Genomic DNA, 17,454 nt, shown 5'->3' on the forward strand with positions numbered 1-17,454 from the left:
ATAATAGAAGTGTCAGAGATGAAAGAAAATTTGTAAAATGTATGTGGAAATAATATATAAATTGATTAATAAATAAACAATAACAACATGATATAACAACAAAGACGATATAAAAACAACAAAAACATGATATAAAAACAGCATTGATAAAAACAATGACTGATAAATTGATTAAACTTATTCTTATATCTCCCTGTATACCACCTTAAGAGGAAAAACACTTTCAGAGTGCTTGACTAATTTCCCTTGTGATGAAGTACTTATAACTTACTAATGTCACATGCCCTTTGAACTCGAGAGAAAGCAACATATAACTGACCATGTCCGAAAATGGTTCAGGTAAGAATATTCCTACTCTGTCTACATTGGCACCAGTGAGAGCTTTATATGTATAGCGCATGCGCGAGTCAATGTTTATTTTTAAATTGCCAGTGGGTGTCATATGTACCAGCTGGTCGGACAGTTGGACGGTCGGTCACTTAGCCTTTTATATATATAGATTGCTTTCTGCTAGGCCAGTGGGAGCCCCTTTAAGTTGGTTTCTGTATCCTTTTGATATCACCCCATCGATGGTTTCATTATTTTCTGGCACAAGATGTTTTCTAGATGTGGAATCTGTTATTTCTTTAAGAGGCCTGGTTTCCGAGTTCTTTTTAGTGGAAAATAGTATTTAGAGACCGTCTTGGTGTTAGACAGCTTTTAAACTAACATTTTTGCAGTTAAACATAAAAATATTCACACCAAGTGGAACAAATATACTATAAGTAATGTCACATCAGTTCAGGTTAAGTTTTGTCCCCAATTTACCAAAAATCTTATTTTTTTAGAGCTGTTTTGAAATTATAATTACAAATGAGATTATGTAGCTATAGTGCATTTGTTTGCATGTACAGGAATAAAAATAGTTACTTTTAGAATAAGAAATTGGTGAGATGGAGAAATTAAAAAATCTGTTTTGTGTTAAGAGAAGCACCCGATTTCTTGGTAAATGGTAGACTATGCATAATAGATATAGAGCTTAATGCCTGTAATTACTTTTCATGTTTCTAGTTATAAATACATGTGATAGCTTTGAATATGTATTTTCATGAGTAGCACATGGTTATTTTTGTAAAAATCTTTTTATTAAATACAAATAAGATAACTTGACACATTATAAGTTTTTAATTATTTGTTTCTTTTTAATGTTTTCATTTTTGTTGCTCATTTGGATCAGGTCTCAATCTCAGAACTATTGACACTTTGTACTGGATAATGCTTTATTTTTGGGGACTCTTCTGTGCATTGTAGGATGTTTAACAGAATCCTTGGCCTTATGCCCTGCTAGTTGTGACAATTAAAAATGTCTCCTGATATTGTCAGGTGTTCTTAGATGGGGTGGGGGATGGAACAAAAGTCCTCCAGTGGAAAACCACTGATTTAGACTGATCAGATAAGTTTTTTGATCCTAAAAAAAATAATTTACAGTATTTTACTATTGAGATAGAAAGGAAATTGTGTATATTGAGATCAGGCTTTATTTAAAGATATATTGCCACTAGTCCTTTATAAGTCACCTCTTTCTAATTATACTTATATATTCATTACGTATATTCTTTTTCTCCTTTTGTTGGGGAGATTGTTTCTTCTCTTGATTTGATTTAAAAAACACACACAGTTTTCCCTTAATATGTAGATTAGTGTTAGTAATTTTGGAAATGCTCTATACATTTATTTCATTATTCTTAGCTTACCTAGAAAATGAAGACAAATTGAATAAGAAATTAATTTGAAATAGTTAACAGTGAGCTAATCTTTAGATTTTAAACTGTGGTTTTTACTTGCCACTAGATGGACCTATTCTCATAATGAACTGAGGAAAACAGAAATCTTTTCTTTTTTAAAATCCTCAACCAAGGATGTTTTCATTGACTTCTAGAGATAGATAGGGAGAGATAGAGAAACATCAGTGTGAGAGAGAAACATCCGCCAATTGCCTCCCCAACGTGACTGACTAGGAAATTGAACCTGTAACCTTTTGTTGCACGGGACAATGCTCCAAGCAACTGAGCTACCCAGCCAGGGCTAAAATCTTTTTAACAAGACATATCAGACTAAGCTTGTAGCATACTCAAATAATGGAATTATTTTACATTAAATGCATAATCTTCCTTTTTGGCGGGTAGGGATTTGTCAGTACCACTAAAACTTTATATATATTTTCACAACAAAGAATATTAAAAGAGCAATTGTACTTTCTTAAATTATATATTGTCACATGACTTAATCATTTAATTGGCAATTATTCTTATATTTCTTGTTCATAAAAAATATTTAATGTTGCTTGAGTAAAACTTAGGTGCAAAAACAGTAGTGGTTTAGGTGAGAACATACCTCAAGTTAGAATGTTTGCTGCTTAAACTGGTCTGAAATATAAAGCAGAAGGGAAATTTACATGCTGGGTTAAGATACATGTTGAATAAAAGTCTGTTTACAGCTAATGTTATTGTAACTTTTTTGAATTCCCCTCTTACAAAGCAGTGGAGGATGATGGAATTTATAGAATTTCATTATTGTAGCCATTTACTTCTAAGAGGGTTCTTTTTCTATTCAGGGCTGATCTCTTTATTTTTTCCCTTCAGAAAATTCATTTCAGTTATGACCTTGTTCTCTATATTGTCAACCTCTGTGATTTAACTAGGTCCTTTCAGCTTGTAAACATATTTAAGCCTCTCATATTAAACTAGAGGCCAGGTGCATGAAAATTCGTGCACTGGGGGTGGGTCCCTCAGCCCGGCTTGCCCCTCTCACAGTCCGGAAGCTCTCAGGGGATGTCCTACTGATGGCTTAGGCCTGCTTCTGTGGGGAGTGGGCCTAAACCACAGTCTGGCCTCCCTCTGTAGGAGGCGACTGGGCCAAACGGAAAGGCGCCGCCCCCATCATCCCGCTGCTGCTGCCGCTGCCGGCCGACACGGCTGCCTGGCCTTGGCCCTTGGCCCTTGCAGCCGCCGCGGCTTTGTCTGGAAGGATGTTCGGCTGTCCGGTCTAATTAGCATATTATGCTTTTATTATTATAGATACTACCATTTCTGCAAAAAAGCCCCCAATCTCCCCAAACTATACCTTTCTTTCTGTTGTATATTTCTCCTTCTCCTGACTTTTTGAAAGATTGATACTTAAATTTATTTATTCTTATTCACTTTCTTGCAATCTGGAGTCCTGCCTCTGCACTCTTAAATCATGACTTTGAGTTCTAATCATTATGTGACATTTAAACCACCAAACTCTAATGTCTTGAATCTTCCTTTTTTCTTTGTTTTCTGACACCATAACAGTTAATTTTTAGTCTTTGTTTATTGTTGCTCCCCACCCCCCACTTATTCTTGAAAGGTTGGTTTTCCTCATATTTAATCCTTAATTTTCTTCTCTTCTACCTATTCTTAGCAATCTTATCCACACCATAGACCCCTTCCACAGTTGACTATATATTGTTTATTCTTGAATCTATAGCTCCAGCCAGACCTCTCTGTGAAGCTCTCTACCATTATTTACAAATATTCCTTAGTCCCATAAGAACCTTAAACGCAGCATGCCCAACTGTATGTACTTACTCATTGCCTTGGCTGTAGGATGATGTAAACTCCTGTACTTCCTAACCTAGTAAATGGTACCACTGCCCAATTAGTCACCCAAGTCAAGAAACAGAGACTCCTTTAAAATCTTTTCTCTCAATATTGACAGTCATTTACCCCTCAGAATGCAGATTCTACTTTAAATGTGTCTTCAGTCTGCCTTTCCTCCTTATCCATATCACTATGACCTTTGTAACTCAGACCTTGTCTCACACATTAACTACTGAGATGTCTTCCTTATTGGTTTTCTTGCTTCATTGTTGCTTTCTCTATATCTTCTGTTGAGCTACCATTGGAGTGGATTATCTGAAACATGGTAATTTTATTGCCATGCTTAAAATTCTCTAATATTGCCCCATTGCCCTTATTATTTCTTTAGTATGATGCAAAAATTTCTTCAGGATTTTGATCCTCTCGCTGTCTCCAACTGCATTTGGCATTACTTTCTTATCCTCTTCCATGCTCTAGCCATTCTCATTCATTTAAAGTTTGCTGTATGTGCTATTTTTGATTCATAAATTTACATTTGTACAAATTTCTCCTACTGTCTTCAGTTCCTTTGTATCCTTGTTTATTGAGCATTGTTTATTGACTAACTTTTTAAAAAATTTCTCATTCAGGGATATGTTTTCATTGATTTTTAGAAAGAGGAAGAGAGAAAGGACAATAGATATGAGAGAAGCATAGACCGGTTGCCTCCTGTATGGGTCCTGACCAGGAATTAAACCAGGAATCTTTTGGTGTACAGGATGACATTCCAACCAACTGAGCTACCCCACCAGGGCCATTGACTAAGACACAGGATGCTTTGTGTACATGGAGAAGAGTAGTTTGTAAAAGGTAACATTAAAAAGAAAGACATAGCTTGGTTGCTGTGACTCAGTGATTGAGCATCGATCTATGAACCAGAAGGTCACGATTTGATTCCTGGTCAGGTCACATGCCCTGGTTGCAGACTTGATACCCAGTAGGGGGCGTGCAGGAGGCAACCCATCAATGATCCTTTCTTATCATTGATGTTTCTACCTCTTTCTCCCTCTCCCTTCCTCTCTGAAATCAATAAAAATATATTTAAAAAATAAAAAACAGTCTTAAATATCTGGATAGCCTACCATTAAACAGAAAATACAGGAATGCCTTTATTTTGAGGTTTGCAGGAGAGTGAGTTAACCCTGGCAGTAAAGTTGTCATGTTGGTAACATCCATCAACCTATTATTATTACGTTTTCAAAGTAGTTAAAATGACTTAAAAATGCAATTATTTTTAGAATTTATGAAGCTCATTTTCAGAACATAGAGGTAGGATCACACTGATCTCAAATATGTCCTGAAAAAAGGTTAAGAAAAAGAAAAAATGTTTTTTTCTCAGGTTTTCTTGAAAGATTATAAAGTAATATAAAGATACAGTCAGATGGTTTCTAGAGAACTTCAAAGTAGTTTTATTTTTAGTGTATATCTATCAGTTATTTTCTGTATTCAGTCAGGGGTGTGTGTGTGTGTGTGTGTGTGTGTGTGTGTGTGTGTGTGTGTCCCCTTAGAGTTGTGTGCTTGATGAAAATACCTCCTTATTTAAAATGCTTGCAATCTTTTAAGAGAAGTTTTTAGATCTTAGAGACAATTTGCAACTAATCAATACCTTATAATAAATCAATATGTATTCCACTTAAACTTCTAGCTAGTGCTATAAATTAGATTCTAAACAACTTCAACTGACAAGTTAGTAATAATTATAAGAGAGGGCTGAGTTTTTAAAAATGTAGTTATTTTACAAAAATTGAAATGTTTTGATTGCAGATTGGAGTTTCAAAGTAAAATGTGGCCTCTTAAGTGATTTTAATTTTAAAACAATGCTACTTTATTTTCTAGGTGTTCATTGTACCCATGGCTTCAATCGTACCGGTTTCCTCATATGTGCCTTTTTGGTGGAGAAAATGGATTGGAGGTATTTGTTTCTTGTAATATGGGAGGAGACATATTTAGTAATGGATAAAAAATTTCATTGATTTAAAAAATATGTTTTTTATTGATATTTTTAGAGAGAAAGGAAAGGAGAGAGAGAGAGAGAGAGAGAATTAGGAACATTGAAAAGAAACATCAATCGGCTGCCTCCTGCATGCTCCCTACTGGGGGTTGAGCCTGCAACCTGGGCATGTACCCTGACCAGGAATGGAACCAGCAACCTCTTGGTGCATGGGACATTGCTCAGCCAACTGAGCCACCCTGGCTGGGCTCATTCATTCATTTTTTATTTTTTAGTTTTAGCACTTTATATTGCCAAAATTTTGGTGAAGTCATGATTAATATAATTTGAATTTGTTTTCATTTTAGTTAGGTTAATCTTTAGAATACCATTCATTGGTGTTTTTCTACTAAGTAGCACTTTAGTTGAGGGCTCATGGACCCCATATTCTATGTATTTTCTTTTCCAGATGTTTTTCTCTTATGAGAGACAAATTCTTCCAATATTTGTGTTCATATTCACTTTTGGAAGTTCCTGCTGTTGTTTTTTTATAATTTTTAATAGTACCTTTTTATAGCTGTTAAGTACTAGGAAACACTTATAAGATTATGTAGAGAAGTTATTTTTGGGACAGTGTTACTTTATTTAAACCAATCAGCATGTTTTTATTGAGCACCCATTATTAGTGAAATACCTTTTAAAATCGTGAGAAATTAGAACTTTAGTTACTCAAAAATTCCTGAGAGATGGGATATTAATAACTGAATTTCCTCATTTACTGATTAAGGGTTATTATTTTGGTTATAAAGCCTTCCACACAGTAGGTCCTTCTCTGAATATAATCAGCAGAAGTACACATCAGATTGTTTATTTTATTTCTCTGTCATGCATCCTCAGTGTTCTCTTCTGCATGCACTTCTAGGGCAGCCTTTCTGGCCTTTCAGATGTTCTACACCAGCGATTTTCAACCTTTTCATCTCATGGCACACAAACTAATGACTAAAATTCTGCAGCACACCAAAAAATACATTTTTTGCCGATCTGAGAAAAAGATAGGAATACTTTTGAATCATTCACACTGAATGGCTATTGTTGTGTTGGCTGTTGTCATTTTTTAAATTTAATAATCCAAGGGAAAAGATGTCATTGTCCTGACTAAGTAGGTATTTGCATGGGTTGAAAATCACTACTCTACACAATAATCCCAGAATCCTGTCAGATTCAGCCTATGCTTAACCTTTCTCTGATGACCTACGCTCGTATTACCTGTGTTTGTTGAAAGTTTCTGAAAAACCAGCATGCTTTTTACTTTTATTGATACTGCTATTCAGATTTCTTGGACATTTTTCCTTAAGACTCAGGAAACCTCAGTCAGAGACCTCAACCTTTAAAGCGTTGTTTAAATTCTTTACAGACTTGACGCAGGTCTCTTCTATACACTCATTGCAATTTTCTTCTAGAGTTAGGAATTATCTATGTACCTTATGTTCAGACTGTTTCAGAATGAATTGTCCCTTAATAGATTGAGTGCCTTAAGAGTGGGACTGATTTGTCCATTATAAATCGGTGGTGCCTTAAATATAATAAACTAGAGGCCTGATGCACTAAATTTGTGCAAGAGTAGGCCTTCCTTCCCCCGGTTGCCGTCACCAGCTTCCCTCTGGCACCTGGGACCCAGGCTTCCCTCGCAGCCCTGGCTTCGTCCGGAAGGTCTTCCGAAGGATGTCCGGAAGGACGTCTGGTCTAATTAGCATATTATGCTCTTATTGTTATAGGTAGGTTTTGAAAAATCTGCATAAATGGAGAATAGTGAGGAAATTGCATGGTGTTTGTTTTCCATAGTATTGAAGCAGCAGTTGCCACTTTTGCTCAAGCGAGACCACCAGGAATTTATAAGGGTGATTATTTGAAAGAACTTTTTCGTCGCTATGGTGATATAGAGGAAGCACCAGCCCCACCTGTATTGCCAGATTGGTGTTTTGAGGATGATGAAGAGGAAGATGAGGATGAGGATGTAAAGAAGGAACCAGAACCTGGGTCAAGTGCCTCCTTTGGCAAAAGGAGAAAAGAACGGTTAAAACTGGTAATGAATAAAAATATTATAGTCTTTACCTTTTTCTTTGTCAGATTTATGAGAATCGTCATGAGATTTATGAAAATGGAATGTTGACTATGTTTCTTTTACTAGGTATGAGAGGTTATTTCATTCTAGTTATTTATAAAGATTCTTGCTAGCCATGACTCCTTGCCTTTCGTATAAGGAAAGTTTGTTACATAAATTCATCCTGTTTTTGTTTCTTAGGTAAACCAAAGATCTCTTACACATTAGACTGAGAATTTACTATTTCTTTGCAAAGTATTATGAAATTCCAACTAAATATCTAGTGAAAATTTTACTAATGCTTTATAAAATTATCTGTCTCTCAGTCTATTCTTCGTAAATGTATTTGAACTCTAATAAAACATTTTCCTTTTATTTTAAGGGTGCTATTTTCTTGGAAGGTGTAACGGTTAAAGGTGTAACTCAAGTAACAACTCAACCGAAGTTAGGAGAAGTACAGCAGAAGTGTCGTCAATTCTGTGGCTGGGAAGGGTAATACATATTTTACTGTTTTAAATAAAATTTATTCTTACTTTACAACACTTACCATTGAATCAAACATTAACATAGTTTCTTTGCTTCTTGAAATTTGTATGTTTACATAGAGTGCTTACAAAAATTTAAGAGTTTTTCTCAAGACAAGCAGTGTAATAGACAGTTGAGTCAAAAATTAGTTGACTCACATGTCTTCCTAAAGGATTAGAAAGTTACTGTTGTCACTCTTTAGTATAAAATGTTTTGTATGTTTGAATCTGCTGTTGTAGATTAATGTTTGGGTTGCCCTTATTGTATTAAGGGAGGAGAGATAAAAATTGAATGTGCCCATATTTCAGTTTTTCTGGGAGAATCAGCTTTAAATATGTTCTGCCCCCTACCATGACTTGAAAATTATTTATCAGGTGTTTCATGGGAAAGGATTCAGGAGAGAGGTCCCTGCTCTTAACTCTTGCTCTCTGATCTTGGTCTGTGAACATTTCTGTTGATCGTTGATGTCTGAGGCAGAAAATTGTAATACAGCTGGAAAATGATGAAACAGGATTATCAAAAATTCCTAAAATAAGTAACTTTTTGACTGGTACATACAGATCAATCACCTAGAAATAATTTTAAATAAAAGATGAAAATGATGATGAAGTAATATTGATTTTAGTGTTATGTTAAGCCCTTGCCAGAGTCCTTTAATCTTGATCTACATTTCTCCGGTTTTGTCACTTCTGGGCATCTTTTGGGGGAGAAACTTGCCAACCCTGCACAGTTATGCCAAGCTGGCAGTGTCATGATGGAGCAATATGGGGTCTAGAATAATGTAGAATAACTAAAGCAAGATTAAAACTTCTTACTGATTTAAAAGACTTGTAAACATACCTGTTTTACTATTTAGATCATGTATATTAATATTTAAAAATTAGCCCAATAGGTATAGTAGTGGCAATTAGAATCTTGATAACTTATGTTCTAAAATGTCGAGAAAATGATAACCTTTTGTTAGCATTCTTGTGAAATCTAATTTTTTTCCAATTGACATTAATCTCATGATAGGGAGAACATTGTATAAATGTGTGACTCGTGAGGTTGGTTTCAGACATGTAGTGCTTTCTATGGATACCAGCCATAATAATAAAATGTTCTTCTTTAAGGTCTGGATTTCCTGGAGCACAGCCTGTTTCCATGGACAAGCAAAATATTAAACTTTTGGAGCAGAATCCATATAAAGTAAGCTGGAAAGCAGATGGTACTCGGTAAGTTCTACTTCTAAAAATAGTCATACAAATAGCCCTAAAGCTTGAAGAAAATTGCTTTGTTGTTAGAGAAGGCTTGCACATTGGGGAATGTGAATTTCTGAATTGAACAACAAAATAAGGCATGTTTCAAATTTTGGATAGTTTTTCTTTTGCTAGTATTCTTAGCTATGTAATATTCTCATTCTGCTAAATTTTTGCTTTTAGAGTTCTGTTAGTTTAACATAAATCTCTACCAAATTTAAGTTTGAAAGTGTTTTTTCCCTTGATAATATTGTGCTATTTGGTATATCTTGTGTACACTACCTTGTCTTGAATGGTTCCTGGGAACCCCTAAAATTAACAGATGTGCTCTAGCTGATTTGGCTCAGTGGATAGAGCATCAGCCTGAGGACTGAAGGGTTCTGGGCTCGTTTCTGATCAAGGGCACGTACCTCAGTTGAGGGCTTGAACCTTGGTCTGGTTTGGGGCATGTGCCAGGGGACAACCAATCGATGCTTCTCTCATATTGATGTTTCTCTCTCTCTCTGTTTCTCCCCCTCCCTTCCCCTCTAAAAGTCAGTGGAATAATATCCTTGGTTTGAGGATTAACAAAAACAAAACAAAACAAATTAACAGATGTGCTGTCAGTTTATAATCTGAATATTACCAGCTCTTCCTGATTCATTCTATATTTTGTTTCTTTGAATAGGTTTTTCATTTTCTTTTAATCCTTGCTAATTCTTTTTGTAGTTTTATACACTCTTCAGGTTGTATTCTTACAACAAAGCTTAGTTTCAAATTTCATATTCCTATATTTTATATAGGAATTTCATATACTAATATTTAATATTTTAAAATGTTATACTAATATTACTTTAAAATATTAGTATAAGTTTTGTGCTTCCTCAATAATATTTAACTTTTTCTGTTTTATAACCCATATTTTTATAGCTTTGATATCTGTATGTATCTAGTAAATCTTCATTTAGCAATTGGTTATTGATAGTTGAAATAATTATTTTTCAGATATTAATATAGAAGTCCTATTAACTTTTTCATAACGGAGAAAAATGTTTTATAATAATTAGGAATGCATATATATTTTAATTTTTCCCCCAGCTTTTCTGAGGTATAATGGACATATCTTGGGTAATTTAAAGTATATAATATGTTGATTTGATGTACTTATATATTGCAAAATGATTACTATCATTCATTAGCTAACACCTCCATCACTTAACATAATCACCATTTTTTTTTGTGGTGAGAAAATTTAAGATTTACTGTCTTAGCAACTGTATTATACAGTATTAGAAACTATAACCACCATGCTGTACATTAGATCACCAGAACTTATTTGTCTTACAACTGGAATTTTACCAACATCTCTCCATTTCCATCACCCTTTCAGCCTCTGGTAGCCATCATATTAGTATCTGTTTCTATGATTTTGGCTTTCTTAGATTTCATATATAAGTGATATACAGTATTTATCTATCTTATTAATATTTATTGTTAATGTCTGTCTAATTTATAAATTAACTTTTATCATAGGTATGTATATGTAGGATAAAAACATAGTACATATAGGGTTTGGTAATATTCGTGGTTTCAGGCATCCACAGGGGGTCTTGGAACTTATTCCCCCCTGGATAAAGGGGTGGGGGTGCTGTATACCATATCTTCTTTGTTCATCTGTTGATGGACACTTGGGTTGTTTTCATATCTTTGCTATTGTGAATAATGCTGCAATAAAAAGGGGAATGTAAATATATCTTTAAGATCCTGCTTTTATATTTTAATTTTTAGATGTTAGTTTGAAGATGATATAGATAAGATTCATGTGGCCCTGGCCAATTTGGCTCAGTGGATAGAGCGTTGACCCAGGGTTGAGGTCTCTCTGTCACATCGATATTTTTCTCTTTCTCTGTCTTTCTCAATCCCTTCCACTCTCTCTAAAAATAATGGAAAAATATCCTCAGGTGAGGGTTAAAAAAAAAAGATACATATGGAGATATGGAGAGGGGCAGATATTATAACTTGATTATAATAATAATTAATATAATGATATTTCATATCAATTACATGATATGATTTCTAGTAATTATATTTTATTTTTATCAGTTGGGAATATATCATATTTTCTTTGATTTCATTTGTCTTTGTTGGAAAGTCTTTGGAAAGAGAAAGTCTTTCTCTTCAACTTAGCAATTTTTAGCTTTTTTAAAATTTTATTTTGTAGATAACAAAGTTCATTAAATTCAGAAAATAACAAAAAGAAGAAAATAAAAATAGTCATTTTATCACCTAAAGATTTATCATCACTACTATCATTGTGGTATTTGAGACTTTATTCTTTTGAGTATAGTTATTGTTTTAATATTAATGCTTGGTGTAGTGAGTTCAAATATGTCTTACATATATTTTTTACATATTTACTTATAGATGTTCATTTGTTCACAGTATTTACTTATTCATTTATATTTTTTTATTGATCTTTTTTAGAGAAGAGGAAGGGAGAGGGAGAGAGATAGAAACATCAATGAGAGAGAAACATTGATTGGCTGCCTCCTGCATGCCCCCTACTGGGATTGAGCCTGCAACCCAGACATGTGCCCTGACCAGGAAGCGAACCAGTGACCTCTTGGTGCATGGGTTGTTGCTCAACCACTGAGACACACTGGCTGGGCTGTTCACAGTGTTTTGAAGTTACTTTACAAGTGAACTAGCTTCAAAAAACTAATAAAAATGTATGATAAAAAATTCAAACAATATAGAGAAATAAAATTAAAAATTTAAGTTTGCCTTATGTTCTTCTAGGAGTATTCATTCTACATGTATGAATCTATAAGCATGGATAGATACAGTTAAAGATTCAGATATATAGAATATGAATGGCTTGCCTCTTTATGCCCTCCTCCCTGGGCATATGTATTTTTGAAGAATAAGTAAAAATTAACTTCACTGCTTATTTTCAGAATATTGAAATAATATTTAATTTTTAGGGTTATAATTTCAGAATCTATTAAATTGGTAGTAAGGATCAGCCTAAGTTGAGTTTTGTTGAGATGTATATTTTTAATAGATATGTAACAGTGTCTTTTTTTTACATATATTTTTATTGATTTCAGAGAGGAAGGCAGAGGTAAAGAGAGATAGAAACATCATTGATGAGAGAGAATCATTGATTGGCTGCCTCCTGCACACCCCACACTGGGGATCAAGCCCGCAACACAAGCATGTGCCCTAGACCGGAATTGAACCTGGGACCCTTCAGTCTTCAGGCCAATGCTCTATCCACTGAGCCAAACCAGCTAGGGCTACAATGTCTTTTAACAGATGGGTTTATTACCTACTTCTTTAAGTGGAGAAAGAGTGGGGGGAAAAAAAATGGTAAGGATCAAAAGTGCCTATCTCTAGGCTTTGTACTACAAAATGGCTTGGGGATTTGGGGGTGAGGCAGAGTTTTGATCTGATGAGTTTCATATTATGGATATTCTTTACTTTCTATATTGCCTTCTCCATAGTATCTAAGGCTGTGATCATGGCAAACTTGGGGAAAATAATAAAGTCTGCAATATTTGTCACTTGTATTTTGCCATCTTCCTTTTGTTTATTTTCCCTTCTGTGATGTTGTATACCCCTTTCTCTGTGTCTTAGTACTGTTAGACCCTTAAATGATTAACTGAAGTAATTTGAGCCAATATGTGTTTGATTGATAATGGAAATACCTCATTTACCACAAAACCTTGCTCTATCAAAAACAAAAGGAAGACTCCAAGTATTTATTTGAATACCCTCTCTGTCTTTAGGGTGCTTTATTCTGGGAGTAAAATATTTATGTGAGATGTTGATTTGATTTGCTTCAAATCTAGAGATCAGTTTGGGGGAAATGGTCATTTAACAGTACTGAGTATTCCAACCCAGGAACATGATATTTCCCTCCACTTATTTAAGTCATTTTCAGTGTAGAGATGTGGCATGTCTTTTGCTAAATTTTAAAAAAAGAACCTATGTTTTGATGTTGTAATTAACTGATTGTTTGCATGTGGTCCTGAAATGAGGCTGTATAATAAAGTTTGAAATTATTTTTTTGGAAATTCAAGTGGAAAAATCTAGTACCTACTGAAGTCAAAGAATGTTCATTGCTTTGAATTTGGATGTACCATCTCATCCATGGCAAATGGCTTCATACTCTAGTATGACACTTAATTATTTGTGCATGTTGATATTGTACTAGCAATCTTGCTGAACCCTCTTATAAGTTCTAATAGTGTGACTATAGAATTTATTGTATTTGCTATGTAGAATATATTATCTGAAAATATATTCCTATTTTTATTCAGTCATAATTAGTGTGTGTGTGTGTGTGTGTGTGTGTGCATACTTACTTGTGTATTATGGTAATAGAATTTCTAGACAATGTGGAATTATATGGTATTGAGTATTGTCATGTTTTTAACTTCCATGGGAATGATTTTCAGTTTTAATATTAAGTATGCTATTTGCTGTAGGTTTTTACTACATAGCCTTTATCTGGTTAAGAAAATTACTATGTATTCCTGGTTTGCTAAGAATTTTTATCATCATTGAATTTTATCGTGTGCATTTTTAGCATTTGTTGAAATAAGTCATGAGTTTTCACTATAATCTATTAACTCAGTATAGTATATTGATAGATTTTCTGATGTTGAACTATCTTTTTTCTAGTATGATGTTGGATTCAATGTGATATGTTTTGCATTTATGTTTATAAGTGAGATTGGTCTAATTTTTATATTATATTTGTGTGGTTTTGATAGGAAGATCATTCTAGTCTCTTAAAAATGAATCAGAGACCTTTCCTTTTGGTTGTGTATCTAGAATATTTATATAAGACTAGAGGCCCGGTGCATGGATTTGTGCACCGGTGGGGTCCCTCGGCCTGGCCTGTGGGCATCGGGCTGAAACCGGCTCTCTGACATCCTGAGGTGTCCTGGATTGTGAGAGGGTGGTTCTTGGGTGACGCAACCTGGATTTGGGCTCCCTGCTCTCTGGTTCCGGGTGCGTCACCCGAGAACCGCAGCTGCCAAATCACCACAGCTCGGCAGCTCCTGTGTTGAGTGTCTGCCCCCTGGTGGTCCTTACGCATCATAGCTAACGGTTGGACGGTCGGACGGTCTCTTAGGCTTTTTTATATATATGGATAGGGAAAATCTGTTACTTTTATGAAGTTGTAAAAGGCTTAAACGAGGTAATTTATTTAAAGCAATTATAAAACTGCTTAGCATACATTAGGTCCTGTAAAAGATAGCTACTGTTTATTTTTCTCTTCTCTGCTTTCAAGAATGGGTGAGCTTCCTGCTTGCAACAAAGATATGTAACGAGTAATTGAATAAATGACTGAGTGAATGAATAAGTAAATTACTGTGGGAGGGACTAATAAAATAAGTGATTAAATGAAAGAATGCAATACGTGATCAAACAACATAAATACAGTTTGATGTATCTAGGAACTACATGTAGCTTGACTCATAGAATCTAGAAAGATAATCTACACTGGTCATAGAGGAGATGCAGAAGGAGGGACCTCATGGGTGTAAATGCAATACCAGGAGAAGTGATAATAAAGGTACTGCGGATACAGTTGGAATTGAACTGTCTTGCAATTTTGAAATACTGCTTTTTCACAGATTCTGTAGAATATTCTGGGTAAAGATAATTAGAACTTTTATGATAGAATTTCTCTATGTACTTAGTTTATTAGTAGACTTTGTCATGCAGTAAAAAGAAACAGTCAGCCCGGCTGGTGTGGCCAAGTGGTTGAGCATCAACCTGTGAAACAGGAGGACACGGTTGATTTCCCATCAGAGCACACGCCCAGGTAGGGGGCATGCAGTAGGCAGCTGATCAAGGATTCTCTCTCATCACTGATGTTTCTCTCTCTCTTTCCCTTTCCCTTCCTCTCTGAAATCAATAAAAATATATATATATAAAAAGAATAAATCACCCTTCATAAAAAAAAGAAGAAATGATCAATCTTCAAAATCCATTCATTCAAAATTAATTCAGCTTCCATGTGAAAATGGTGAAGATTTAGAGCCACGTAGAAATTTTAGAATTAATCTAGTTAATCTCACAAATTGATTTAATTTTTCTTTTTAATTTAGAGATTAGATAGTATATATTTAATTTCAGCTGTTTCTGAATCATTAAGTTAAAAACCAAATTATTTTTTATAACTATTGTAATGCAAATAGTGAAATAAACGATAATAACTCAGACTTTGTTTGACATAGGAAAAATGGAAGGCTATAGGAATAATTTGTAATAGACAAGCAAAAGCCTTTAATGAATTGATAACCATATGAAAGTAAGCTCCTTTTGAGGGCTGGGAATTTTGTCTTTTTAACCACTATGACCCCATTGCCTAGAATAGTGCCTGCCACATGGTAGTCACTCAGTATACTGATTGAATTGGATTAGTCAGTGTAAAGCTGCTGATGTCTTTTTTTTTTTTTAATATATTTTATTGATTTTTTACAGAGAGGAAGGGAGAGGGATAGAGAGTTAGAAACATCGATGAGAGAGAAACATCGACCAGCTGCCTCCTGCACACCCCCTACTGGGGATGTGCCCGCAACCAATGTACATGCCCTTGGCCGGAATCGAACCTGGGACCCTTCAGTCCGCAGACCGACGCTCTATCCACTGAGCCAAACCGGTTTCGGCTGCTGATGTCTTTGAATAAAATAAATGGAAACACTTATTGTGGTTATGAAAACTTTGAAATGTAAAAAATTACAACTCTATGTCACATTTACTTTCTAAACCAAAATATAAACCATTTAGCAAAATAAAAAAAACACACATCCTATCTAATAATAGACAAATATGCAAATTGACCGCACCTTCGCTACAACAAGCCACGCCCACCAGCCAAGCCACGCCCACCAACCAATCAGGACGACTACGCAAATTACCCCAACAAAGATGGCGGCTAATCTGCATATCAAGACAGCGTAGAAAGAAGCCAAGAGCTGTTGAAGGGAGCACAGCTGCAGAGAAGCAAGCAAGCCAGGGGGAGGAGAAGGGAGGAGTGGAGGCAGGGCCGGGGGCAAAGGAAGGAGAGTAGGCGGGGCGGGGGAAAAGGGAGGAGCAGAGGCGGGGCCAGGGGAGAAGGAAGGAGAGCGGGTGGGTGGAGAAGGGAGAAAAGCAGGGGGGCTGGCGGAGAAGGCGGGGCGGGGGACAGGGGAGGAGAGCAGGCAGGGCGGGGTAGAGTGCATCAGGAAACCCTATTGCAGGATTTTTCCTGCAACGGGAACGCTAGTAATTCAAAAAAAAGGATATAGTAGGGCAGAATTTAAAGCTAGGGAGATTTAAGCAAGAACTTTAGTGTGGTGAAGGCCTGGGTTGGGAGTGTGAGGTGGGAGGGGGTCAATGGGGGAAAAAAGGGAACCATCTGTAATACTTTCAACAATACAGATAAATTAAAAAAAAGAAAAAATAAGAAAGAACTTTTATTTGTTTGGATTTATAGTAGGTAGGGATGATCTGTTATTTCCATAGAGTTGTTATAAAAGGATTAAATGAAGTAATCAAGAGCAATTAGCATTCAGTGGATACTCAGTAAAAGGTAGCTACTGATTTACACCTTCATATACTTATCTCCCTATATATATATTACACCATGTACTAGGTGTACTGGTTAATAATGGCAGATTTTGTAATCAAAGAAAATACAATAATTTCAAGAGAAACATCAAAAGTGCTTTATTCAAAGTCCATCGCTAGCTACACATTTCCCCCATCTTTCAGGTAATTTGTGGATACTGTCCCAATAGAACTTTTCTTGTTTTGAGGCAAACTAGTCAGAGACTCAATTTTCTACTTCTTCGTATGTTTTGAAGTGCTGCTCACAAAGTGCGTGTGCCATCGATCAGAACAAGTGGTAATCAGAAGGAGCAAGGTCTGGTGAATACAGCGGGTGGGTTAATACTTCCCAGGCAAGATCTTTTAACATGTCTTTAACTGGTTTTGAAGTGTGTGATGGTGCGTCATCATGAAGCAAAATTACTTTGC

The 17,454-nt window shown here is 35.3% G+C and overlaps 1 protein-coding gene across 4 annotated transcripts in view; it reads left to right on the plus strand.

Annotated features, from left to right (window-relative positions):
- Positions 1-17,454, plus strand: part of RNGTT (RNA guanylyltransferase and 5'-phosphatase) — a 199,905-nt gene that overhangs the window by 23,791 nt on the left and 158,660 nt on the right. For all 4 annotated transcript variants that reach the window (XM_079780364.1, XM_079780361.1, XM_079780363.1 and 1 more), the window contains exons 5-8: positions 5,478-5,553; positions 7,414-7,654; positions 8,055-8,164; positions 9,310-9,411. In XM_079780364.1, the coding sequence (XP_079636490.1) occupies positions 5,478-5,553; positions 7,414-7,654; positions 8,055-8,164; positions 9,310-9,411 (529 nt within the window). The remainder of the gene's footprint in view (positions 1-5,477; positions 5,554-7,413; positions 7,655-8,054; positions 8,165-9,309; positions 9,412-17,454) is intronic.

This window comes from Cnephaeus nilssonii (assembly GCF_951640355.1).
Source record: "Cnephaeus nilssonii genome assembly, chromosome: 9".
Lineage (NCBI taxonomy): Eukaryota > Metazoa > Chordata > Mammalia > Chiroptera > Vespertilionidae > Cnephaeus > Cnephaeus nilssonii.